This window comes from Oncorhynchus kisutch, linkage group LG20 (genome assembly GCF_002021735.2).
Source record: "Oncorhynchus kisutch isolate 150728-3 linkage group LG20, Okis_V2, whole genome shotgun sequence".
NCBI classification, from domain to species: domain Eukaryota; kingdom Metazoa; phylum Chordata; class Actinopteri; order Salmoniformes; family Salmonidae; genus Oncorhynchus; species Oncorhynchus kisutch.
The window spans coordinates 7,168,697-7,196,592 of record NC_034193.2 but is presented as its reverse complement, the minus strand read 5'-3'; the positions used below and the strand labels follow the sequence as shown (position 1 = coordinate 7,196,592).

The window sequence follows — 27,896 nt, the reverse complement described above, 5'->3', positions numbered from 1 at the left end:
CTCCACATCTTAGAACACATGCACTCACACACACTCACTCACTCATCCACCCACACACCCACACATCCACCCACACACAGACACATCCACCCACACACACACATCCACCCACACAGACACACACACATCCACAGACACATCCACCCACACAGACACATCCACCCACACAGACACATCCACCCACACAGACACACATCCGCCCACAGACATATCCACCCACAGACACATCCACCCACAGACACATCCGCCCACAGACACACACATCCACCCACACATCCACAGACACATCCACACACACAGACACATCCACCCACCCACAGACACATTCACCCACCCAGACACATTCACCCATCGACACATCCACACACACAGACACATCCACACACTTCCACCCACACAGACACTTCCACCCACACAGACACATCCACCCACACAGACACATCCACCCACACAGACACATCCACCCACACAGACACATCCACCCACAGACACATCCACCCACACCCACAGACACATCCACCCACAGACACATCCACCCACCCACCCACACATCCACCCACCCACAGACACATCCACCCATCGACATCCACCCACACCCACCCATCGACATCCACCCACACCCACATGCCCACACCCACCCACCCACACATCCACAGACACATCCACCCACAGACACACCCACCCACAGACACATCCATCCATCCACACAGACACATCCACCCATCGACATCCACCCACACAGACACATCCACCCACACACACACACATCCACCCACCCACAGACACATCCACCCACCCACAGACACATATCCACCCACAGACACATATCCACCCACAGACACATCCACCCACCCACTTCCATCCATCCATCCACACATCCACCCACACACCCACCCACAGACACATCCACCCACCCACATCCATCCATCCATCCACACATCCATCCACCCACACAGACACATCCACCCACAGACACATCCACCCATCCACCCACAGACACATCCATCCACCCACAGACACATCCACCCACCCACAGACACATCCACCCACCCACAGACACATCCACCCACCCACAGACACATCCACAGACACATCCACCCACCCACAGACACATCCACCCACCCACAGACACACATCCACCCACAGACACATCCATCCACCCACAGACACATCCATCCACCCACACATCCACCCACAGACACATCAACCCACATCCGCCCATCCACACACAGACACATCCACCCCACACACACACATCCACCCACAGACACATCCACCCACCCACATCCACCCATCCACACACAGACACATCCACCCACACACAGACACATCCACCCACAGACTGTGTACAAAATAACTTATTCCTACTATTGAACGGCATCCCCACAACTGACGCTACCAGACTCTTATGGTTGTAAAATACTGCCCAATTTATCCCCCTTTCCCCAAAACACAGGTAAATATTGGACTATAAAATGTGCCTTCCTGTTTTACACTGATGCTAAAATGTTTATTATATTCTACTGAGACATTGACTTTATGTTGGTATTCTTATCTTTTATTGTGTCTTGTTGTCCAGAAGGAAGCTGTAGTCAGCAGTCAGGTAGGTGCTGTATACTGTATCTATCCAGTATATATGACTAACACATCTTCAACACACACCAGGATATTCCATCTATCTGCTGTAGTTAGTCTGCTGTAGTCAGTCTGCTGTAGTCAGTCTGCTGTAGTCAGTCTGCTGTAGTCAGTCTGCTGTAGTCAGTCTGCTGTAGTCAGTCTGCTGTAGTCAGTCTGCTGTAGCCAACACGTTCCCCCACTCTATCTGCTGTAGTCAGTCTGCTGTAGTCAGTCTGCTGTAGTTATCCTACTGTAGCTGTGTTCCAGATCAACTCCTAGTGATGAGAATGTAATCTCTATGGCCCCGTCCAATCACACACACACACACACACACACACTTCCAAAGGAGCAGAACTATAACATCTGCAGTTTGCGGTGGATGATGTCCTCAGAGACATCCCAGCTAGCGAAGCCTCTCCATTCTAACTCTAATGGAGGCTGAAGAGGCCTAGAGATGGATGATGTCCTCAGAGACATCCCAGCTAGCGAGGACTCTCCATTCTGACTCTAATGGAGGCTGAAGAGGCCTAGAGATGGATGATGTCCTCAGAGACATCCCAGCTAGCGAGGCCTCTCCATTCTGACTCTACTGGAGGCTGAAGAGGCCTAGAGATGGATGATGTCCTCAGAGACATCCCAGCTAGCGAGGCCTCTCCATTCTGACTCTAATGGAGGCTGAAGAGGCCTAGAGATGGATGATGTCCTCAGAGACATCCCAGCTAGCGAGGCCTCTACATTCTGACTCTAATGGAGGCTGAAGAGGCCTAGAGATGGATGATGTCCTCAGAGACATACCAGCTAGCGAGGCCTCTCCATTCGAACTCTAATCCACTCAGAAGTAGATGAGAGTCAGTAAGATTCTCTCTCTTTCACACAGTAGATGAGACACATTCCATCAGCCATAGAAACACACCCAGACAATACAATACCACTGAACAGCGGACACAGCACAGGACACACACACACCATTATTCACCGAAACACACACACACACACACACACCCAGCAGTACTACTAACCTGGGTTGAGAGGGCGGTTGAGAGGCTGGTGGGAGGCTGGGTGAACAGTGCAGAGCGGGAGGCTGACCGCAGGCCATGTGCTCTCCTAACAGGCTGGTCCTGATGGAGGGGAGAGGAGAGAACAACAGTCAGGACCGTGACAGAACCCACCGTCAGAACACTGACCGAACCCACCGTCAGAACACTGACAGAACCCACCGTCAGAACCCGTCAGAACACTGACAGAACACTGACAGAACCCGTCAGAACACTGACAGAACCCGACAGAACACTGACAGAACCCGACAGAACGCTGACAGAACACTGACAGAACACTGACAGAACACTGTCAGAACACTGAGAGAACCCGTCAGAACAGTGCACATCCACCCACCCCCGGGATGAAGAGGACGAAGTAAGTAAAACCAAACCATAAGAGCTTCCCAACCCCCCACCTCCTGCCCCCCCAGGTTAGTGGTGGCGCTTAGGGCAGTGATGGTCACGGAATTTTGTTGACGGTAATTAGCCAGCCAAATGACCGCGGTCACCTTAATAACCGTTTGAATAGCAAATATATATATATATTTTTTTTAGGTATATTTTCTCCTCTGTTCCTGACTGACTATGTACCAGAATGCCTCCAAAAAAGATTTACATCCTTCTAAAGATAAACATATTCGATGCAAATATCTAAACCCACAACATTAAAAACAGACACATTCAGAGAACTACATGATAAACTGATTCCCACACAGGAAGTGTGTGTCACGATGTCAGACATAAGTGGTGGTTCTATTCTACATACGAGAGAAGAGCTGAAGTTTATAAGAGCTGTATCTACTGTAAAGCAGTCATTTCAATGAGCAGACAACCCCGTTTTAAAACCACTTCCCATTTTAAAACCAACTATGAGGTCATGGGTAAAAGTTGTGTGTATAAATGTATCAACAGAGCAACCCTCTGTAGAGCAGGGACTAGGGAAGGGATCGAGGCGATGAACACACACACACACACACACAGCTGTCACTCAATGATGAAAGAGCGCCTGAGCCTGCAGCAATCCAGGACAGGATTAGTAACGTTTACTATCTACCGATCGATCTATCTACTGATCTATCTATGTATATACTGATCCATCTACTGATATATCTATGTATATACTGATCCATCTACTGATCTATCTATCTATATACTGATCCATCTACTGATCTATCTATCTATATACTGATCCATCTACTGATCTATCTATCTATATACTGATCCATCTACTGATCTATCTATATATATACTGATCCATCTACTGATCTATCTACTGATCCATCTATATACTGATCTATCTACTGATCTATCTACTGATCCATCTATCTACTGATCTATCTATCTACTGATCTATCTATCTACTGATCTATCTATCTATATATCTATATAGTCAGTCAGTCAGTCAGTTTACCAGTCAGTCAGTCAGTCAGTCTGTTTACCAGTCAGTCAGTCAGTCTGTTTACCAGTCAGTCAGTCAGTCAGTTTACCAGTCAGTCAGTCAGTCAGTTTACCAGTCAGTCAGTCTGTTTACCAGTCAGTCAGTCTGTTTACCAGTCAGTCAGTCTGTCTCTTTACCAGTCAGTCAGTCAGTCTCTTTACCAGTCAGTCAGTCAGTCTCTTTACCAGTCAGTCAGTCAGTTTACCAGCCAGTCAGTCAGTCAGCCAGTCAGTCAGTTTACCAGTCAGTCAGTTTACCAGTCAGTCAGTTTACCAGTCAGTCAGTTTATCAGTCAGTCAGTTTACCAGTCAGTCAGTCAGTTTACCAGTCAGTCAGTGTACCAGTCAGTCAGTGTACCAGTCAGTGAGTCAGTCAGTCAGTCTGTTTACCAGTCAGTGAGTCAGTCAGTCATTCAGTTTACCAGTCAGTCAGTCAGTTTACCAGTCAGTCAGTTTACCAGTCAGTCAGTTTACCAGTCAGTCAGTTTACCAGTCAGTCAGTCAGTCTGTTTACCAGTCAGTGAGTCAGTCAGTCATTCAGTTTACCAGTCAGTCAGTTTACCAGTCAGTCAGTCAGTTTACCAGTCAGTCAGTTTACCAGTCAGTCAGTTTACCAGTCAGTCAGTTTACCAGTCAGTCAGTCAGTCTGTTTACCAGTCAGTGAGTCAGTCAGTCATTCAGTTTACCAGTCAGTCAGTTTACCAGTCAGTCAGTTTACCAGTCAGTCAGTCAGTTTACCAGTCAGTCAGTCAGTCAGTCAGTTTACCGTTCAGTCAGTCAGTCAGTCTGTTTACCAGTCAGTCAGTTTACCAGTCAGTCAGTCAGTCAGTCAGTCAGTTTACCAGTCAGTCAGTCAGCTTACCAGTCAGTCAGTCAGCTTACCAGTCAGTCAGTCAGCTTACCAGTCAGTTTACCAGTCAGTCAGTCAGTCAGTTTACCAGTCAGTCAGTCAGTTTACCAGTCAGTCAGTTTACCAGTCAGTCAGTCAGTTTACCAGTCAGTCAGTCAGTCAGTCAGTCAACTCAAACAGGTGGGAGGGAAAGAGAGAGAGGGGTGAGAGAGAGGGGGGAAAGAGAGAGAGAGAGGGGGGGAAGGAGGGAGAGAGAGGGGGGGAAGGAGGGAGAGAGAGGGGGGGAAGGAGGGAGAGAGAGAGGGGGAAGGAGGGAGAGAGAGAGGGGGAAGGAGGGAGAGAGAGAGGTGGGAGGGAAAGAGAGAGGTGGGAGGGAGACAGAGAGGGGGGAGAGGGAGAGAACATATCACCTAACACCGTAAAGGGGGAAGGAGTTGTCACAAGAATTTTCAATTCCAATGATAATAACAATCAATCAATAACTCTGACCAATCCCCGAGATCTGTAAGACCATGGGTGTAATAGTCAAAGATACAGTTTACTCAGAGAACGTTCTAGAGTCAAGAATACAAAAACATACTTCCACACAAACAGTAGGTGAGTTTTATCCTTCTCCATAGTCCTCACCACTTTGTATCACTACCTAGCCGACAGGTCCATTCCTCAGAGATTAGGGAGACCTTGAGAAGTACTCCCTATGCCCTCATAAGTTCCTCAGAGGCCTAGCCAGGTCGGTCCAAACACAGTTTTAATTGTTCTTCGGTATTTTACTAGGTACACACACACGCTCAAATCCTAAACTACGCCTTGCTCAGACAGTCTGTTTAACCTAATTCCGAATAAAACTACACACATCATCAGATTATAATTTTATGATTCTAATCAATTTAAATTATTACAATTATAAGGTTTCAGAGTGGAATTATTTTATCATTATCTTTCACATAATCATTATTTTATCATGAGTGTGTGAAAATATGCAAGCAGCACAAACACACACACTCCTCCTCTTCCGATTAGATGTCAACAGTGGTGCACAGGCCCAAGAGGCCACAACAGTTTGTCGCCGAGGCCACTATCGCCATAACGACAGGGCACTTCTGACCACCCCACTTAGCCACTCAACTTTGATGGCAGTTATTAGACTCCACTTAGACACACACACACACACACACACACACACACACACACAACAGGGACAAACCGAGCCCTCTGAACGAACACTCCGGTCCTGCTCTGACCACCCCTTGGGGTATCAAACTCATTTTGCCTGGGGGCAACATTCAGGCTTCACCGAGGTCCGGAGAGCTGTCTTTCAAATGGGTTAAATTACCTTGCTGTCAAAATCCACAAGAACAACTCTGCTGTCCAAATACTCCAATATTGCACTGCTCCCAGACCTGCGGCTCTTTGTCGGACACCCAACAACACCCCGACTCTAACCTTTCTGACTGAGCAAAACACACTCATCTATATGAGCCTCCACTACCACAGAGTCTCTTCAACATCTATATGAACCTCCACTACCACAGAGTCTCTTCAATATCTATATGAGCCTCCACTACCACAGAGTCTCTTCAATATCTATATGAGCCTCCACTACCACAGAGCCTGGCTGTCTCTTCAACATCTATATGAACCTCCACTACCACAGAGTCTCTTCAATATCTATATGAGCCTCCTCTAGCACAGAGCCTGGCTGTCTCTTCAACATCTATATGAGCCTCCACTACCACAGAGCCTGGCTGTCTCTTCAACATCTATATGAACCTCCACTACCACAGAGTCTCTTCAACATCTATATGAACCTCCACTACCACAGAGTCTCTTCAACATCTATATGAGCCTCCACTACCACAGAGCCTGGCTGTCTCTTCAACAACTATATGAGCCTCCATTACCACAGAGCCTCCCTCCCATAGGTAAAAGTGGACTATCACTTTAAGATCAGAGTAGTCCCTCCCATTAGGTAAAAGTGGACTATCACTTTAAGATCAGAGTAGTCCCTCCCATAGGTAAAAGTGGACTATCACTTTAAGATCAGAGTAGCTCCTCCCATTAGGTTAAAGTGGACTATCACTTTAAGATCAGAGTAGTCCCTCCCATTAGGTAAAAAGTGGACTATCACTTTAAGATCAGAGTAGTCCCTCCCATAGGTAAAAGTGGACTATCACTTTAAGATCAGAGTAGTTCCTCCCATAGGTAAAAGTGGACTATCACTTTAAGATCAGAGTAGTCCCTCCCATAGGTAAAAGTGGACTATCACTTTAAGATCAGAGTAGTTCCTCCCATAGGTAAAAGTGGACTATCACTTTAAGATCAGAGTAGCTCCTCCCATAGGTAAAAGTGGTGTCATGGAACGTTCCTTAATAAATGAATAAAAATCCGACACTAGATCAAAACAACAAACTTGTTTGAGGACGTGACCCCAAGTGCTGAACATTAACCAAAATTAGTTTAAAATAACTAATTGACCAACTTAGGTTCTTATTTCTTCCTGTGAGCTCAAATGTGCACATTGCAATGCATTTTCTCTCGAGATAAATCAGATCAGCCTGAACTGTTGATATAGTAGTGAGTTGTAGTTTCCAACAGGCCAACATTCAACATACTTTAGCACAGAAAACATGATAATTTACTACAATGACCACAATCCATTAGCGCACCTACTTCGCCAATCTGTGTTTCTTTTATACCTGATTTTACACTCTGATCAATCAAGAGAGAGAGAGATATTGAGAGAGAGAGAGAGAGAGAGAGATATTGAGAGAGAGAGAGAGAGAGAGATATTGAGAGAGAGAGAGAGAGAGAGAGATATTGAGAGAGAGAGAGAGAGAGAGATATTGAGAGAGAGAGAGAGAGAGAGAGAGAGATATTGAGAGAGAGAGAGAGAGATATTGAGAGAGAGAGAGAGAGAGAGATATTGAGAGAGAGAGAGAGAGAGAGATATTGAGAGAGAGAGAGAGAGAGAGAGAGAGAGATATTGAGAGAGAGAGAGAGAGAGAGAGATATTGAGAGAGAGAGAGAGAGAGAGAGATATTGAGAGAGAGAGAGAGAGAGAGATATTGAGAGAGAGAGAGAGAGAGAGATATTGAGAGAGAGAGAGAGAGAGAGATATTGAGAGAGAGAGAGAGAGATATTGAGAGAGAGAGAGAGAGAGATATTGAGAGAGAGAGAGATATTGAGAGAGAGAGAGATATTGAGAGAGAGAGAGATATTGAGAGAGAGAGAGAGAGAGAGAGATTCACTATGGTGAATCACTAAAACAATACAGAAATACACTACGGAAAAAGAAGGAACAGCATGTCAGAAATCAGCTCAATGCAATTGAAGAATCCATAGACTCTAACCACTTCTGGGAAAATTGGAAAACACTAAACAAACAACAACACGAAGAATTATCTATCCAAAATGGAGATGTATGGGTAAACCACTTCTCCAATCTTTTTGGCTCTATAACAAAGAATAAAGAGCAAAAACATATACATGATCAAACACAGATCTTAGAATCAACTATTAAAGACTACCAGAACCCACTGGATTCTCCAATTACATTGAATGAGTTACAGGACAAAATAAAAACCCTCCAACCCAAAAGGCCTGTGGTGTTGATGGTATCCTCAATGAAATGATCAAATATACAGACAACAAATTCCAATTGGCTATACTAAAACTCTTTAACATCATACTTAGCTCTGGCATCTTCCCCAATATTTGGAACCATGGACTGATCACCCCAATCCACAAAAGTGGAGACAAATTTGACCCCAATAACTACCGTGGAATATGTGTCAACAGTAACCTTGGGAAAATCCTCTGCATTATTATTAACAGCAGACTCGTACATTTCCTCAATGAAAACAATGTACTGAGCAAATGTCAAATTGGCTTTTTACCAAATTACCGTACAACAGACCATGTATTCACCCTGCACACCCTAATTGACAACCAAACAAACCAAAACAAAGGCAAAGTCTTCTCATGCTTTGTTGATTTCAAAAAAGCCTTCGACTCAATCTGGCATGAGGGTCTGCTATACAAACTGATGGAAAGTGGTGTTGGGGGTAAAACATACGACATTATAAAATCCATGTACACAAACAACAAGTGTGCGGTTAAAATTGGCAAAAAACACACACATTTCTTCACACAGGGTCGTGGGGTTAGACAGGGATGCAGCTTAAGCCCCACCCTCTTCAACATATATATCAACGAATTGGCGAGGGCACTAGAAAAGTCTGCAGCACCCGGCCTCCCCCTGCTAGAATCCGAAGTCAAATGTCTGCTGTTTGCTGATGATCTGGTGCTTCTGTCACCAACCAAGGAGGGCCTACAGCAGCACCTAGATCTTATGCACAGATTCTGTCAGACCTGGGCCCTGACAGTAAATCTCAGTAAGACCAAAATAATGGTGTTCCAAAAAAGGTCCAGTCACCAGGACCACAAATACAAATTCCATCTAGACACTGTTGCCCTAGAGCACACAAAAAACTATACATACCTTGGCCTAAACATCAGCACCACAGGTAACTTCCACAAAGCTGTGAACGATCTGAGAGACAAGGCAAGAAGGGCATTCTATGCCATCAAAAGAAACATAAATTTCAACATACCAATTAGGATCTGGCTAAAAATACTTGAATCAGTCATAGAGCCCATTGCCCTTTATGGTTGTGAGGTCTGGGGTCCGCTCACCAACCAAGACTTCACAAAATGGGACAAACACCAAATTGAGACTCTGCACGCAGAATTCTGCAAAAATATCCTCCGTGTACAACGTAGAACACCAAATAATGCATGCAGAGCAGAATTAGGCCGATACCCACTAATTATCAAAATCCAGAAAAGAGCTGTTAAATTCTACAACCACCTAAAAGGAAGCGATTCACAAACCTTCCATAACAAAGCCATCACCTACAGAGAGATGAACCTGGAGAAGAGTCCCCTAATCAAGCTGGTCCTGGGGCTCTGTTCACAAACACACACTACAGAGCCCCAGGACAGCAGCACAATTAGACCCAACCAAATCATGAGAAAACAAAAAGATAACTACTTAACACATTGGAAAGAATTAACAAAAAAACAGAGCAAACTAGAATGCTATTTGGCCCTACACAGAGAGTACACAGCGGCAGAATACCTGACCACTGTGACTGACCCAAAATTAAGGAAAGCCTTGACTATGTACAGACTCAGTGAGCATAGCCTTGCTATTGAGAAAGGCCGCCGTAGGCAGACTTGGCTCTCAAGAGAAGACAGGCTATGTGCTCACTGCCCACAAAATGAGGTGGAAACTGAGCTGCACTTCCTAACCTCCTGCCCAATGTATGACCATATTAGAGAGACATATTTCCCTCAGATTACACAGATCCACAAAGAATTCGAAAACAAATCCAATTTTGAAAAACTCCCATATCTACTGGGTGAAATTCCACAGTGTGCCATCACAGCAGCAAGATTTGTGACCTGTTGCCACGAGAAAAGGGAAACCAGTGAAGAACAAACACCATTGTAAATACAACCCATATTTATGCTTATTTATTTTATCTTGTGTCCTTTAGCCATTTGTACATTGCTAGAACACTGTATATATATATAATATGACATTTGTAATGTCTTTACTGTTTTGAAACGTCTGTATGTGTAATGTTTACTGTTCATTTTTGTTGTTTTTCACTTTATATATTCACTTTGTATGTTGTCTACCTCACTTGCTTTGGCAATGTTAACACATGTTTCCCATGCCAATAAAGCCCTTGAATTGAATTGAGAGAGATATTGAGAGAGAGAGAGAGAGATATTGAGAGAGAGAGATATTGAGAGAGAGAGAGAGAGAGAGAGAGAGAGAGAGAGAGAGATATTGAGAGAGAGAGATATTGAGAGAGAGAGAGAGAGAGAGATATTGAGAGAGAGAGAGAGAGAGATATTGAGAGAGATATTGAGAGAGATATTGAGAGAGATATTGAGAGAGAGAGAGAGATATTGAGAGAGAGAGATATTGAGAGAGATATTGAGAGAGAGAGAGAGATATTGAGAGAGAGAGAGAGAGATATTGAGAGAGAGAGAGAGAGATATTGAGAGAGAGAGAGAGAGAGATATTGAGAGAGAGAGAGAGAAAGAGAGCGAGAGATATATAGAGAGAGAGCAGTTTCTTCACAAGCTACAGTATCTCTATCTGAAAATACATGATCTAAGTCGTAGTTGGTATTCAGCAGTCATAAAATAATGCCTTATTTACTATGAAGAACTACTAAAATAGTGATTTTGTCAGACGGCAGCTCTTCTGAGATGATGACTTGGAATTAAATAATAAAGTCATCAAATAAAACACATTTAAAATGAACAACAACTGAAATATTTAATTAAAGTAAAGTGAATAAATGAAGGTTAATAATGGATCAGCAGTAATGGACAGTCTCTACCATCATGGGACTTTATTGTTCTAGTCTGTGTTGTTACAGCATTCAACCCACATAATACATAATGCATGTAATGTTAATATATATATTTTTTTTAAAGTTATAATCGTTCAGCACTAGACCCCGAATGTCAACGAAACAAGTTTCCATGCGATCCTAGAAGACGATTTTCATAGTTTGGATCTCTTATCGTTTGGATCTCTTCCCACTGTCCAAACACTGGTTGAATTTTGAGATGATGAAAGAAATGATGGTCACTTAACTAGGCTTGGGCGGTATACCGTATATACCGTACTGTACATATATATATACATACTAGTATATACCGTACACCAGAGTATTTGGAAATAGCCACGGGATGGTTAACACAGTCAATAACGAAAAGTATCGTTGTCCAAATCAACCTTTATATTTGTAGCTATTTAAAAATAAATATAATATACCTGCAGTCAAATTGTATAATACTTTAGGAGATAAAACAGTGTTCCTCATTTCACCAGTATTTTACATTATGAAGCTGACCATAGTTCCCCAGAGAATAGATGAGCCAGTTGGGTTTCATATTGAAAGTCAACCATTAAAAATCAAGTGTGTTTATAGTTGTCCTTCACAGAAAATAGATTAGTGCAACATATTTAGGTATTTTTTTGTTTTGTTGCAAAAGACGATGCATGGCCATCATACTTCTGTAACCAAGCTACATTTTATAAGGTTTTACTTAAAGTTCATCTTGTATTTTAGCCAGGGGAAAAAGTAGGTTGGCTATACTGAGGGAAAGTAGCTCCACATCAGTCTGTCTGCTGATAGAATGATGGAGAACAGTAGCTCCACGTCAGAGAGCTGTCTGCTGATAGAATGATGGAGAACAGTAGCTCCACATCAGTCAGAGCTGTCTGCTGATAGAATGATGGAGAACAGTAGCTCCACATCAGTCAGAGAGCTGTCTGCTGATAGAATGATGGAGAACAGTAGCTCCACATCAGTCTGTCTGCTGATAGAATGATGGAGAACAGTAGCTCCACATCAGTCAGAGAGCTGTCTGCTGATAGAATGATGGAGAACAGTAGCTCCACATCAGTCAGAGAGCTGTCTGCTGATAGAATGATGGAGAACAGTAGCTCCACATCAGTCAGAGAGCTGTCTGCTGATAGAATGATGGAGAACAGTAGCTCCACATCTGTGCTGTCTGCTGATAGAATGATGGAGAACAGTAGCTCCACATCAGTGCTGTCTGCTGATAGAATGATGGAGAACAGTAGCTCCACATCAGTGCTGTCTGCTGATAGAATGATGGAGAACAGTAGCTCCACATCAGTCAGAGAGCTGTCTGCTGATAGAATGATGGAGAACAGTAGCTCAACATCAGTCAGAGAGCTGTCTGCTGATAGAATGATGGAGAACAGTATCTCCACATAAGAGTGCTGTCTGCTGATAGAATGATGGAGAACAGTAGCTCCACATAAGAGTGCTGTCTGCTGATAGAATGATTGAGAACAGTAGCTCCACATCAGTCAGAGAGCTGTCTGCTGATAGAATGATGGAGAACAGTAGCTCCACATCAGTCAGAGAGCTGTCTGCTGATAGAATGATGGAGAACAGTAGCTCCACATCAGTCAGAGAGCTGTCTGCTGATAGAATGATGGAGAACAGTAGCTCCACATAAGAGTGCTGTCTGCTGATAGAATGATGGAGAACAGTAGCTCCACATCAGTCAGAGCTGTCTGCTGATAGAATGATGGAGAACAGTAGCTCCACATCAGAGAGCTGTCTGCTGATAGAATGATGGAGAACAGTAGCTCCACATCAGTCAGAGCTGTCTGCTGATAGAATGATGGAGAACAGTAGCTCCACATCAGTCTGTCTGCTGATAGAATGATGGAGAACAGTAGCTCCACATCAGAGAGCTGTCTGCTGATAGAATGATGGAGAACAGTAGCTCCACATCAGTCAGAGCTGTCTGCTGATAGAATGATGGAGAACAGTAGCTCCACATCAGTCTGTCTGCTGATAGAATGATGGAGAACAGTAGCTCCACATCAGTAGTCTGATGAGACTTTCTATCAGCAGACAGCAGAGTGCAAAATGAGTTAGCTGCTGAGCAGAAACTACAATAAGACCCATTTTAGATCTGTGTTTACAAAATGTAGAAATATATTTCTTATGAGTATTTTTTTTTCCTGTGTGGAAAAACACACAATCCTGTGTTTCAACCTGACCCTTACATTTAACTTGGTAGTTATCTAAATAAGTGGCTGAATGAGTAAAGGTCACGGGGCATCTCATTGTGTTGGTCTTTCTGCTGTGTTTCAGAAGTCAAAGCCCTTTGGATGAGTTCTATACAGCTGCCACTACTATCTTGATTTCCATGGCTTTTATCTCCTCTCAGTTCTGGGCCGTCTACTCTGCCCCTATCTTCTCTGAGCAGAGCAGGCCCGTTGCCCTAGCGACTCCACACAGATACAGCAGGTAGACATGCTGCTCCAGAGACAGTTCTGTTCTTCCTCCAGACTCCACACAGATACAGCGGGTACACATGCTGCTCCAGAGCCAGTTCTGTTCTTCCTCCAGACTCCACACAGATACAGCGGGTACACATGCTGCTCCAGAGCCAGTTCTGTTCTTCCTCCAGACTCCACACAGATACAGCGGGTACACATGCTGCTCCAGAGCCAGTTCTGTTCTTCCTCCAGACTCCACACAGATACAGCGGGTAGACATGCTGCTCCAGAGCCAGTTCTGTTCTTCCTCCAGACTCCACACAGATACAGCGGGTACACATGCTGCTCCAGAGCCAGTTCTGTTCTTCCTCCAGACTCCACACAGATACAGCGGGTAGACATGCTGCTCCAGAGCCAGTTCTGTTCTTCCTTCAGACTCCACACAGATACAGCGGGTAGACATGCTGCTCCAGAGCCAGTTCTGTTCTTCCTTCAGACAAACATGCATTAAAACTTTCCTCTTCTCTTCTTCTACTTTCTTCTTCTTCTCTTCCTTCTTCTCTTCTCTCGTTCACGTTCACATGTAAACTCACCAAAAATGACATGAGCTGGACTGCCTGTCATTGCAATTAGTTTATTTTCGTTTTTTCGCTTGTTAGCCTATTTAGCTAGCAGCCTCCACGGAAAATCGCTATTATTTGTGCTAATTTTGTTAGCATTTTGATAAATAGGGCACTGGACGTCTATTAGCGTTTCTGGCGACACATTCTGCGCCGGTAATACCGTAAATCCCGGTGTGAGAGAAGGCCGGAGATTAAATCTGACGTAATGTGGAATGACATTGAATTGACGTCTGTGACCAATGAGTTATAACTGAGACCATATAAGGTCTCAAATCAACAAGAATGTATTCTTGCAGCAATATTAACTCACTAGAGACAATATGAGACAAGAAATGTAATGGGAACTCCAGAAGAGATTTCGCCGATTAGACTAGTTCTCTATGGACTGTTTGACTCATAATTAAAACTAGCAAGGAGAGGGGAGACAGTGAGGGAGTATTGGCAGTTAGTTTGAGTCTTCCTTATCAAACGGCAGCAGCAATGACATAGCCCTTTTTATGCAGTTACAATCTGAGTATCGAGAGAGAGAGAGAGAGAGAGAGAGAGAGAGAGAGAGAGAGAGAGAGAGAGAGAGAGAGAGAGAGAGAGAGACAGAGAGAAAGAGAGAGACAGAGAGAGAGACAGAGAGAGAGAGAGAGACAGAGAGAGAGAGAGAGACACAAAGTCACTGTTTAGCATGCAGAATGTGGAAGGTCTCTGGACTGAACAGCTGCTGTTACGGACTCACGCTCTTTAATAAAAGTGAGTTTTGAATGCAGAGTTGCTCACTTTGTTTAACAACAAGGCCTATTGGTATTCTGTTCTCCGTGAGAGTCAATGTCACATTGGAGTTTCATAAACCAACAGTACTTATCAAGTATCAAGAGAGAAACTATTCTAACCTGAGATGACAGGGGTTGTGTCCCTGTGATTTCATAAACTATCATCGCTAGAATAGTGGCCCATTGGAGGACATGGCATTGGCCATGTGTAACCACATGTAACCTTGGCCCTAGAGACTTTGTCAAGAGTATCGACTATCAAAAGAGAAACTATACTAACCTAGGAGTAGGACAGGGCAGTATACCGGATTTCAGTATTTCAATGTTAAGTTTGTTAAACGTCATACGCAATGTCCGTTTTTATAGTACTCATTTAGCTGCTTGCAAGTTGTCGCTCTTCCCTGTCCTCCTGCATGCCCAGTCACTCAAGGAGAGCATGTTGTTGCTCTCCCCTGTCCTCCTGCATGCCCAGTCACTCAAAGAGAGCAAGTTGTCGCTCTCCCCTGTCCTCCTGCATGCCCAGTCACTCAAAGAGAGCAAGTTGTCGCTCTTCCCTGTCCTCCTGCATGCCCAGTCACTCAAAGAGAGCAAGTTGTCGCTCTTCCCTGTCCTCCTGCATGCCCGGTCACTCAAGGAGAGCAAGTTGTCGCTCTCCCTGTCCTCCTGCATGCCCAGTCACTCAAGGAGAGCATGTTGTCGCTCTCCCTGTCCTCTTGCATGCCCAGTCACTCAAGGAGAGCATGTTGTCGCTCTCCCTGTCCTCCTGCATGCCCGGTCACTCAAGGAGAGCATGTTGTTGCTTGACCACTGAGTCATGAACACTTCAGTTGCCGTCCCTCTGCATTTTGCATGGACAGAGCACACAAGATGTTACAATTACACTATTAGTTAGTGTAGTTGTCTTACTATAAAAGTAATTGTGTTAGCAGTTAATGCTAATCGCTAGTTTGCTAGCTAGCCACAGCAGTTGAATGTAATCAGAGTCATAGTAAACGTAGCTAGCTAATACTGCCTGATACCAGTGTTGGTATAGGCCCAGATCAGCATGTTGTTTGTGCAACCAGTACCTTCTAAATCAGTATGAATATTAGCTAGAGAGCTAGCTAGCGACATGAGAAAGCATGTAATGTAACATCATATAGGGTCCCTTGGGAAACACTGACCAACAATTTGGCTCCTACCCTGTCACAATAATACCTCCCTGGGGTATTCATTTGTTGTGATGTCAAGCAACAATGCATTATAGTAAAACTTTTGAATTACAATAATCATTATATTTCCATGTTTCCAACAGTTCATCCATTTTTTTTTTTTTACCTTTATTTAACTAGGCAAGTCAGTTAAGAACAAATTCTTATTTTCAATGACGGTCTAGGAACAGTGGGTTTAACTGCCTGTTCAGGGGCAGAACGACAGATTTGTACATTGTCAGCTCGGGGGTTTGAACTTGCAACCTTCCGGTTACTAGTCCAACGCTCTAAACACTAGGCTACCCTGCCGCCCCAATAAACTAGGTCTAGAATGTTTGCCGATATCTATCATGCAGCCCTGCGTGGCACACTGTGGAAATTATAACAAAAGTGCAGAAATGTATTTCAACACTGAAAAACATTTTGAGATGGAGTTAGTTTGAACGGTAGAAAACAAATCAGAATGGAGACCCATTATAATGTTGTCACCTTAGGGTCCTGAACTACTCAATAGTTAGAACTTAAGCATATTTAGACAAAAAAAAACACCAAATACAGTCATAGGATAAAAAATTTGAAAAATATTGCGATATGATATTTTGTCCATTTCGTCCAGCCGAGTGTCATTTGTTGGTTTCATAAACCATCAGCGCTAGGACAGTGGCCTTGCATCGAGGGACGGTCCACGCTATTTCTGTTGAATAGCATATCCCAGTGGACCGCCAGGGCCCAGCTGCTTCTGGTAGATTTGCACAACAACAACCCAGAAACCACATCTAGCTACCTCCCTAAACACTGAAGAAGGCATTAGATGACTCCTCTGAAGAGGGCTCCCAATCCCTCAAGGATAGACACCTGCTTCTGCTCTTTATCAACTAGACCGAAAGAGAAAGACAGTATACTGTAGCTATTACTATAACTAAACCTATTGTACATCAAAGGCCTGGTCTATCGATATATTGTGATCAACATGCCAGGTAGAGTCATATTAGAGGTGAGTTCTTTTTACGTGATGGTGTTCCTCTAATATCCAAACGATGGCGATAAAGGACTAATTTCAGATTAAGCCACAATTTAGCATATTTCAGGGTGAAAACATGCCTAAAAAGTTATTATTATATTGAGCATATGTCAAAGTGCTTTACATTCAAGTATAAAACCCCAAAGAGCAAGCAATGCAGAGGCAGAAGCACAGGGGCTAGGAACATATCCCTTGGAGGCAGTCCAACCAAGGTGCAAGACTAGAGGAACAGGCTGGAAAGTGCTTTACATTCAAGTATACCAAGGCTAAAACCCCAAAGAGCAAGCAATGCAGAGGCAGAAGCACAGGGGCTAGGAACATATCCCTTGGAGGCAGTCCAACCAAGGTGCAAGACTAGAGGAACAGGCTGGATATGAGTGACTGAAGAGTATTAGTCCTCCAATCCGACGACCCCATTCACATGGACGGGGCTGTAGTGGAGCGGGTCGAGAGCTTCACGTTCCTCGGTGTCCACGTCACTAAAATACATGAACCGTTGCTACAGACCCCTAGACATTAATCTTTTCCCGACCCCCTAAACTCTTGTGAAGGATCTGAGAAGGCAAGACAGCAGAAACCTTTGGCAGCACACTGTCAGATGAACAGTGTTCTCTCGCTGCAGACATAACTGGAGATGACTAAGTACATGTTCCAACATGTTTGTTGAATTCGAAACATTTTGAACATTTGAGATATTAAATAAATGATAGAGAAGAAGCAGAGGAGTGAAAGAGACGACTGGGTTTTATGTCAGAAGTGAATGGTTCTCTGTAGAAAGCCAGATGGCGTTGGAATGTGTTGGGTGGACGGGAGGAGAGCACCGTGTTGATACAGGGGAGACAGATGGACATCTGTGGATTAGGTGAAGGAGGGGTTGAGGTCAGGAGGTGAGGTTCGATCCCCTTAAGGGAGTAATAAGGGTTTGGTATCCCGTTACCCTTTTCCTGGAAGAACCTTAAGATGTAAGGGTTGGAGAGGAGGAGGAGTGTCTTAAGTGGGACGTATATATAACTGTGATGGTGAGAAATGTTTTGCTGTCATGTGACACATTTTGCAACGGCTAGCATCCTATCGATTTACTGATTGACTTATGGTGCAACACACTAATATGCTAACACAGTTAAACGCCAGTAAACTAATCACTGTCTGACCATATTGCACGTTGCAGGGCTATGCATCTTTGTCATCCCAGCCAAACTTCTCAGGTTAAGGCCTACCAGTTGACTTATGGCCGATGTGCTAATGCTAGTAAAAGCTAGTTTATAAATTAGCAACAGCTAGCATCGTATTGACTTACTGATTGACATACGCTGTGACGTGCTAATGCTAGTAAAAGCTAGTTTATAAATTAGCAACAGCTAGCATCGTATTGACTTACTGATTGACATACGCTGTGACGTGCTAATGCTAGTAAAAACTAGTTTATAAATTAGCAACAGCTAGCATCGTATTGACTTATTGATTGACATACGCTGTGACGTGCTAATGCTAGTAAACTAATCTCGGTCTGACCGTATACAACACATGTTTCAGCTATGGGTACCGTCCTCTTGGCCAGCTTTCTCGTGTCGAATGGTTATTAATGACTTTTTTTATTTATTTTTATTTATTTATTTATTTTATCTTTATTTAACTAGGCAAGTCAGTTAAGAACAAATTCTTATTTTCAATGACAGCCTAGGAACAGTGGGTTAACTGCCTTGTTCAGGGGCAGAACGACAGATTTGTACCTTGTCAGCTCGGGGATTCGAACTTGCAACCTTTCGGTTACTAGTCCAACGCTCTAACCACTAGGCAACCCTGCCGCACTTATGACGCCATGTGCTCACGCTAGTAAACGCATCTCCCAGTATCCCCAGGGTTTGAATGACAGGGAGGTTTTAAATGTATTTATTATTTTATTTCACCTTTATTAAACCAGGTAGGCTAGTTGAGAACACCTGTATTTAACCAGGTAGGCTAGTTGAGAACACCTTTATTTAACCAGGTAGGCTAGTTGAGAACACCTTTATTTAACCAGGTAGGCTAGTTGAGAACACCTTTATTTAACCAGGTAGGCCAGTTGAGATCAAGTTCTCATTTACAACTGCCACCTGGCCAAGATAAAGCAAAGCTGTGCGACAAAAACAACACAGATTTACACAAACAAAACGTACAGTTTTACACAAACAAAACGTACAAAATGTAGAAGAGTAGGGAGGTAAGGCAATAAATAGGCCCTAGAGGCATTAATTGAGCATTAATTAGGTTAGTCAGTTAGTGGGGGCTGGACAGTCCAACCCCCATAAAGATATTGACATCAGACACCCCAAAGAGACTTCTGGTATCCCTAAGATTCACTGTATAATTCAATGCCTGTGTATCACATGGCATGGTAATGGGCCCTGGTTCAGCATTCATGTTGCCACTCATTCCGATCTTTTTACAATGTTCACAAGCAGCTCCGCTTGACATTGTCAACTCAGTGCCATTTGATCCAAAAACACACGTAACACGCTATATGATCCCATCCTAGACACACGTAGGACCAGGGCCATTTCAGACCCTACTGAAATGTGAGCCTGGGGGCCCCGCTGCCAACTGCTCCTCCGCTGTGGCTCAGTCGACACATTCCCCAGCAAGCAGGACCAGCATGTTGTTAGCTCGTTACAGCTACACTGAGGTCAGCAGAGAAGAGGACAGAACATTATAGGCTTTCGTGTAAGATCTCAACGGCATGTTATAAAGCAGAGCGCTGGACGATAGACAGGACCAGAACTGAGGAACGGCGCCTCAACTGTTCTGCTGCTTGAGTATCTGCACTTTTCACAATATCAGCTAAAAGAACAACATAGTTCTGTCACGTAACATATTAACTACATGAGATAATAATACTGACCTGTCATCACGTAACATATTAACTACATGAGATAATAACTGACCTGTCATCACGTAACATATTAACTACATGAGATAATAATACTGACCCGTCATCACGTAACATTAACTACATGAGATAATAACTGACCTGTCATCACGTAACATATTAACTACATGAGATAATAATACTGACCTGTCATCACTTAACATATTAACTACATGAGATAATAATACTGACCTGTCATCACGTAACATATTAACTACATGAGATAATAACTGACCTGTCATCACGTAACATCTCCCTCCCTCCCTTCTCTGCTCCGTCTCCCTCCCTCCCTCCATCCATCTCCATCCCTCCCTCCTCTGCTCCATCTCCCTCCCTCCCTCCTCTGCTCCATCTCCCTCCCTCCCTCCTCTGCTCCATCTCCGTCCCTCCGTCCCTCCATCCCTCCCTCTTCTCCATATCTCCCTCCTCTGCTCCATCTCCCTCCCTCCCTCCTCTGCTCCATCTCCCTCCCTCCCTCCTCTGCTCCATCTCCCTCCCTCCCTCCTCTGCTCCATCTCCCTCCCTCCCTCCTCTGCTCCATCTCCCTCCCTCCCTTGCTCCATCTCCCTCCCTCCCTCCTCTGCTCCATCTCCCTCCCTCCCTCCTCTGCTCCATCTCCCTCCCTCCCTCCTCTGCTCCATCTCCCTCCCTCCCTCCTCTGCTCCATCTCCCTCCCTCCCTCCTCTGCTCCATCTCCCTCCCTCCCTCCTCTGCTCCATCTCCCTCCCTCCCTCCTCTGCTCCATCTCCCTCCCTCCCTCCTCTGCTCCATCTCCATCCCTCCCTCCTCTGCTCCATCTCCCTCCCTCCCTCCTCTGCTCCATCTCCCTCCCTCCCTCCTCTGCTCCATCTCCCTCCTCTGCTCCATCTCCCTCCCTCCCTCCTCTGCTCCATCTCCCTCTGCTCCATCTCCCTCTGCTCCATCTCCCTCTGCTCCATCTCCATCCCTCCCTCCTCTGCTCCATCTCCCTCCCTCCTCCATCTCCCTCCCTCCTCCATCTCCCTCCCTCCCTCCTCCATCTCCCTCCCTGCCCTGCTCCATCTCCCTCCCTCCCTGCTCCATCCCCCTCCCTCCCTGCTCCATCTCCCTCCCTCCCTGCTCCATCCCCCTCCCTCCCTGCTCCATCCCCCTCTCTCCCTGCTCCATCCCCCTCTCTCCCTGCTCCATCTCCCTCCCTGCTCCATCTCCCCCTCTCTCCCTGCTCCATCTCCCCCTCCCCCTCTCCCCCTCTCCCTGCTCCATCTCCCTCTCCCCCTGCTCCATCTCCCTCTCTCCCTGCTCCATCTCCCTCTCTCCCTGCTCCATCTCCCTCTCTCCCTGCTCCATCTCCCTCTCTCCCTGCTCCATCTCCCTCTCTCCCTGCTCCATCTCCCTCTCTCCCTGCTCCATCTCCCTCTCTCCCTGCTCCATCTCCCTCTCTCCCTGCTCCATCATCCAAGCTCCCTCCTTTTGCTCCATATTTCTCCATCCCTCTCTTCGCCCCATCCCACGCCCTCCCTCGCCTCATTCCACTCCCTCGCCCAATCTCAGAGGAAAAAACTAAAATATACATTTTTAGAAAGAGAGAGAGAGAGATGAGAGAGAGTTCAATTACATTTCCACCACATTAAACAGGGCTGTTATCCAGTGACTGCAGATCCAGGGCAGAGGGGGTTGGGTGACCGTCCTGCCCGATGAACGGTGAAGGATTCTTGGGGGGAGGTTTCTGGGCTGTGGGGGTTCCCTGAATGTAACTATACTGGAACTGAACACATAGCTGCATAAGCCCCTATGATATGCTGAGCAGCTCAACTCAGATGACAGAATTTAAGAGGAGGCAAGCAATCTTGGATACCACACACACACACACACTACACTCACACAGTGAAAGATTTCCCCCATCTTGTTTTCCTCGGCCCTAATGACCTCCCTAGAGAACACTGTGGAGCAGATCTGCAGTAAGCCAGGGAACCACCGTGACACACACACACACAGTCCTCACACAGGGAACCACTGTGACACACACAGTGTCCTCACACAGGGAACCACCGTGACACACACAGTGTCCTCACACAGGGTGAACCATTGCAGAGCTACCTGCCAACTCACTGTTAATAACTGAGGACACACACACACACACACACACACACACACACACACACACACACACACACACACGTCAGAGCAGAATAGGGGGTGTATGAGTCTGGAAGGGGAGGAGGGGTACAGGCCATCTCCTGCAGCACTAGGAGGAGGAGGGGTACAGGCCATCTCCTGCAGCACTAGGAGGAGGAGGAGGGGTACATGCCATCTCCTGCAGCACTAGGAGGAGGAGGAGGGGTACAGGCCATCTCCTGCAGCACTAGGAGGAGGAGGAGGGGTACAGGCCATCTCCTGCAGCACTAGGAGGAGGAGGAGGGGTACAGGCCATCTCCTGCAGCACTAGGAGGAGGGGTACAGGCCATCTCCTGCAGCACTAGGAGGAGGGGTACAGGCCATCTCCTGCAGCACTAGGAGGAGGGGTACAGGCCATCTCCTGCAGCACTAGGAGGAGGGGTACAGGCCATCTCCTGCAGCACTAGGAGGAGGGGTACAGGCCATCTCCTGCAGCACTAGGAGGAGGAGGAGGAGGGCGTCTCGCTCTTTCTCTGTGGGAGAGCTGCTAGCAGACTGGATATGGCTGAACGCTGAGAAAAAAGGAGACTGGAGAAAACAGAGGACTAGACGGGGAGGCAGAGGACTAGACGGGGAGGCAGAGGACTAGACGGGGAGGCAGAGGACTAGACGGGGAGGCAGAGGACTAGACGGGGAGGCAGAGGACTAGACGGGGAGGCAGAGGACTAGACGGGGAGGCAGAGGACTAGACGGGGAGACAGCGAGCGAGACGGGGAGAGAGAGCACTAGACGGGGAGAGAGAGCACTAGACGGGGAGAGAGAGGACTAGACGGGGAGGCAGAGGACTAGACGGGGAGGCAGAGGACTAGACGGGGAGGCAGAGGACTAGACGGGGAGGCAGAGGACTAGACGGGGAGGCAGAGGACTAGACGGGGAGGCAGAGGACTAGACGGGGAGGCAGAGGACTAGACAGGGAGGCAGAGGACTAGACAGGGAGGCAGAGGACTAGACGGGGAGGCAGAGGACTAGACGGGGAGGCAGAGGGGCAGAGGACTAGACGGGGAGGCAGAGGACTAGACGGGGAGGCAGAGGACTAGACGGGGAGGCAGAGGACTAGACAGGGAGGCAGAGGACTAGACAGGGAGGCAGAGGACTAGACAGGGAGGCAGAGGACTAGACAGGGAGGCAGAGGACTAGACGGGGAGGCAGAGGACTAGACGGGGAGGCAGAGGACTAGACAGGGAGGCAGAGGACTAGAGGACTAGGAGATGGAGCAGGGAGAGAGGGAGATGGAGCAGGGAGAGAGGGAGATGGAGCAGGGAGGGAGGGAGATGGAGCAGGGAGGGAGGGAGATGGAGCAGGGAGGGAGGGAGATGGAGCAGGGAGGGAGGGAGATGGAGCAGGGAGGGAGGGAGATGGAGCAGGGAGGGAGGGAGATGGAGACAGAGGACTAGACGGGGAGAGAGAGGACTAGATGGGGAGACAGTGAGTGAGACGGGGAGACAGAGGACTAGACGGGGAGACGGGGAGACAGCGAGCGAGACGGGGAGACAGAGGACTAGACGGGGAGACAGAGGACTAGACGGGGAGACAGAGGACTAGACGGAGAGACAGAGGACTAGACGGAGAGACAGAGGACTAGACGGAGAGACAGAGGACTAGACGGGGAGAGAGAGGACTAGACGGGGAGGCAGAGGACTAGACGGGGAGGCAGAGGACTAGACGGGGAGGCAGAGGACTAGACGGGGAGGCAGAGGTCTAGAGGACTAGGACTAGGAGATGGAGCAGGGAGGGAGGGAGATGGAGACAGAGGACTAGACGGGGAGACAGAGGACTAGACGGGGAGGCAGCAGACTAGACGGGGAGGCAGAGGCCTAGACGGGGAGACAGAGGACTAGACTGGGAGAGAGAGGACTAGACGGGGAGACCGAGGACTAGACGGGGAGACAGAGGACTAGACGGGGAGACAGAGGACTAGACGGGGAGACAGAGGACTGCGTTGTGCAGACCTCACTACCCTCTGGAGAGCCTTACGGTTGAGGGCGGTGCAGTTGCCATACCAGGCGGTGATACAGCCCGCCAGGATGCTCTCGATTGTGCATCTGTAGAAGTTTGTGAGTGCTTTTGGTGACAAGTCGAATTTCTTCAGCCTCCTGAGGTTGAAGAGGCGCTGCTGCGCCTTCTTCACGATGCTGTCTGTGTGAGTGGACCAATTCAGTTTGTCTGTGATGTGTATGCCGAGGAACTTAAAACTTGCTACCCTCTCCACTACTGTTCCATCGATGTGGATGGGGGGGTGTTCCCTCTGCTGTTTCCTGAAGTCCACAATCATCTCCTTAGTTTTGTTGACGTTGAGTGTGAGGTTATTTTCCTGACACCACACTCCGAGGGCCCTCACCTCCTCCCTGTAGGCCGTCTCGTCGTTATTGGTAATCAAGCCTACCACTGTTGTGTCGTCCGCAAACTTGATGATTGAGTTGGAGGCGTGCGTGGCCACGCAGTCGTGGGTGAACAGGGAGTACAGGAGAGGGCTCAGAACGCACCCTTGTGGGGCCCCAGTGTTGAGGATCAGCGGGGAGGAGATGTTGTTGCCTACCCTCACCACCTGGGGGCGGCCCGTCAGGAAGTCCAGTACCCAGTTGCACAGGGCGGGGTCGAGACCCAGGGTCTCGAGCTTGATGACGAGCTTGGAGGGTACTATGGTGTTGAATGCCGAGCTGTAGTCGATGAACAGCATTCTCACATAGGTATTCCTCTTGTCCAGATGGGTTAGGGCAGTGTGCAGTGTGGTTGAGATTGCATCGTCTGTGGACCTATTTGGGCGGTAAGCAAATTGGAGTGGGTCAAGGGTGTCAGGTAGGGTGGAGGTGATATGGTCCTTGACTAGTCTCTCAAAGCACTTCATGATGACGGATGTGAGTGCTACTGGGCGGTAGTCGTTTAGCTCAGTTACCTTAGCTTTCTTGGGAACAGGAACAATGGTGGCCCTCTTGAAGCATGTGGGAACGGCAGACTGGTATAGGGATTGATTGAATATGTCCGTAAACACACCGGCCAGCTGGTCTGCGCATGCTCTGAGGGCGCGGCTGGGGATGCCGTCTGGGCCTGCAGCCTTGCGAGGGTTAACACGTCTAAATGTCTTACTCACTTCGGCTGCAGTGAAGGAGAGACCGCATGTTTTCGTTGCAGGCCGTGTCAGTGGCACTGTATTGTCCTCAAAGCGGGCAAAAAAGTTATTTAGTCTGCCTGGGAGCAAGACATCCTGGTCCGTGACTGGGCTGGGTTTCTTCCTGTAGTCCGTGATTGACTGTAGACCCTGCCACATGCCTCTTGTGTCTGAGCCGTTGAATTGAGATTCTACTTTGTCTCTGTACTGGCGCTTAGCTTGTTTGATAGCCTTGCGGAGGGAATAGCTGCACTGTTTGTATTCAGTCAGGAATAGCTGCCCTGATTAAAAGCAGTGGTTCGCGCCTTCAGTTCCACACGAATGCTGCCATCAATCCACGGTTTCTGGTTAGGGAATGTTTTAATCGTTGCTATGGGAACGACATCTTCAACGCACGTTCTAATGAACTCGCACACCGAATCAGCGTATTCGTCAATGTTGTTATCTGACGCAATACGAAACATCTCCCAGTCCACGTGATGGAAGCAGTCTTGGAGTGTGGAGTCAGCTTGGTCGGACCAGCGTTGGACAGACCTCAGCGTGGGAGCTTCTTGTTTTAGTTTCTGTCTGTAGGCAGGGATCAACAAAATGGAGTCGTGGTCAGCTTTTCCGAAAGGGGGGCGGGGCAGGGCCTTATATGCGTCGCGGAAGTTAGAGTAACAATGATCCAGGGTCTTTCCACCCCTGGTTGCGCAATCGATATGCTGATAAAATTTAGGGAGTCTTGTTTTCAGATTAGCCTTGTTAAAATCCCCAGCTACAATGAATGCAGCCTCCGGATAAATCGTTTCCAGTTTGCAGAGAGTTAAATAAAGTTCGTTCAGAGCCATCGATGTGTCTGCTTGGGGGGGGTATATATACGGCTGTGATTATAATCGAAGAGAATTCTCTTGGTAGATAATGCGGTCTACATTTGATTGTGAGGAATTCTAAATCAGGTGAACAGAAGGATTAGACGGGGAGGCAGAGGACTAGACGGGGAAGCAGAGGACTAGACAGGGAGGCAGAGGACTAGAGGACTAGGAGATGGAGCAGGGAGAGAGGGAGATGGAGCAGGGAGGGAGGGAGATGGAGACAGAGGACTAGACGGGGAGGCAGACGGGGAGGCAGAGGACTAGACGGGGAGAGAGAGAGACGGGGAAACAGGGGACTAGACGGGGAGAGAGAGGACTAGACGGGGAGAGAGAGGACTAGACGGGGAGACAGGACTAGACGGGGAGAGAGAGAGACGGGGAAACAGAGGACTAGACGGGGAGAGAGAGGACTAGACGGGGAGACAGGACTAGACGGGGAGAGAGAGGACTAGACGGGGAGAGAGAGGACTAGACGGGGAGAGAGAGGACTAGACGGGGAGAGAGAGGACTAGACGGGGAGACAGAGGACTAGACGGGGAGACAGAGGACTAGACGGGGAGACAGAGGACTAGACGGGGAGACAGAGGACTAGACGGGGAGAGAGGACTAGACGGGGAGAGAGAGGACTAGACGGGGAGAGAGAGGACTAGACGGGGAGACAGAGGACAAGACGGGGAGACAGAGGACAAGACGGGGAGACAGAGGACAAGACGGGGAGACAGAGGACAAGACGGGGAGACAGAGGACAAGACGGGGAGACAGAGGACAAGACGGGGAGACAGAGGACAAGACGGGGAGACAGAGGACAAGACGGGGAGACAGAGGACAAGACGGGGAGACAGAGAGAGACGGGGAGACAGAGGACTAGACGGGGAGAGAGAGGACTAGACGGGGAGAGAGAGAGACGGGGAAACAGAGTACTAGACGGGGAGAGAGAGGACTAGACGGGGAGACAGGACTAGACGGGGAGACAGAGGACTAGACGGGGAGGCAGAGGACTAGAGGACTAGGACTAGGAGATGGAGCAGGGAGATGGAGACAGAGGACTAGACGGGGAGGCAGAGGACTAGACGGGGGAGGCAGAGGACTAGACGGGGAGGGAGAGGACTAGACGGGGAGAGAGAGGACTAGATGGGGAGACAGAGGACTAGACGGGGAGGCAGAGGACTAGACGGGGAGGCAGAGGTCTATAGGACTAGGAGACAGAGGACTAGACGGGGAGACAGAGGACTAGACGGGGAGGCAGCGGACTAGACGGGGAGGCAGAGGCCTAGACGGGGAGACAGAGGACTAGACTGGGAGAGAGAGGACTAGACGGGGAGAGAGAGGACTAGACGGGGAGAGAGAGGACTAGACGGGGAGACAGAGGACTAGACAGGGAGAGAGAGAGACAGACGGGGATATAGAGGACTAGACGGGGAGACAGAGGACTAGACGGGGAGACAGAGGACTAGACGGGGAGACAGAGGACTAGACGGGGAGAC

General features: G+C 47.4%; 1 protein-coding gene across 1 annotated transcript in view; it reads right to left on the bottom strand.

Annotated features, from left to right (window-relative positions):
* mcu (mitochondrial calcium uniporter) overlaps positions 1–27,896 on the bottom strand; it is a 130,520-nt gene that overhangs the window by 54,795 nt on the left and 47,829 nt on the right. Inside the window, exon 2 of the mRNA XM_031799880.1 lies at positions 2,637–2,735. Coding sequence (XP_031655740.1) covers positions 2,637–2,735 — 99 coding nt within the window. The remainder of the gene's footprint in view (positions 1–2,636; positions 2,736–27,896) is intronic.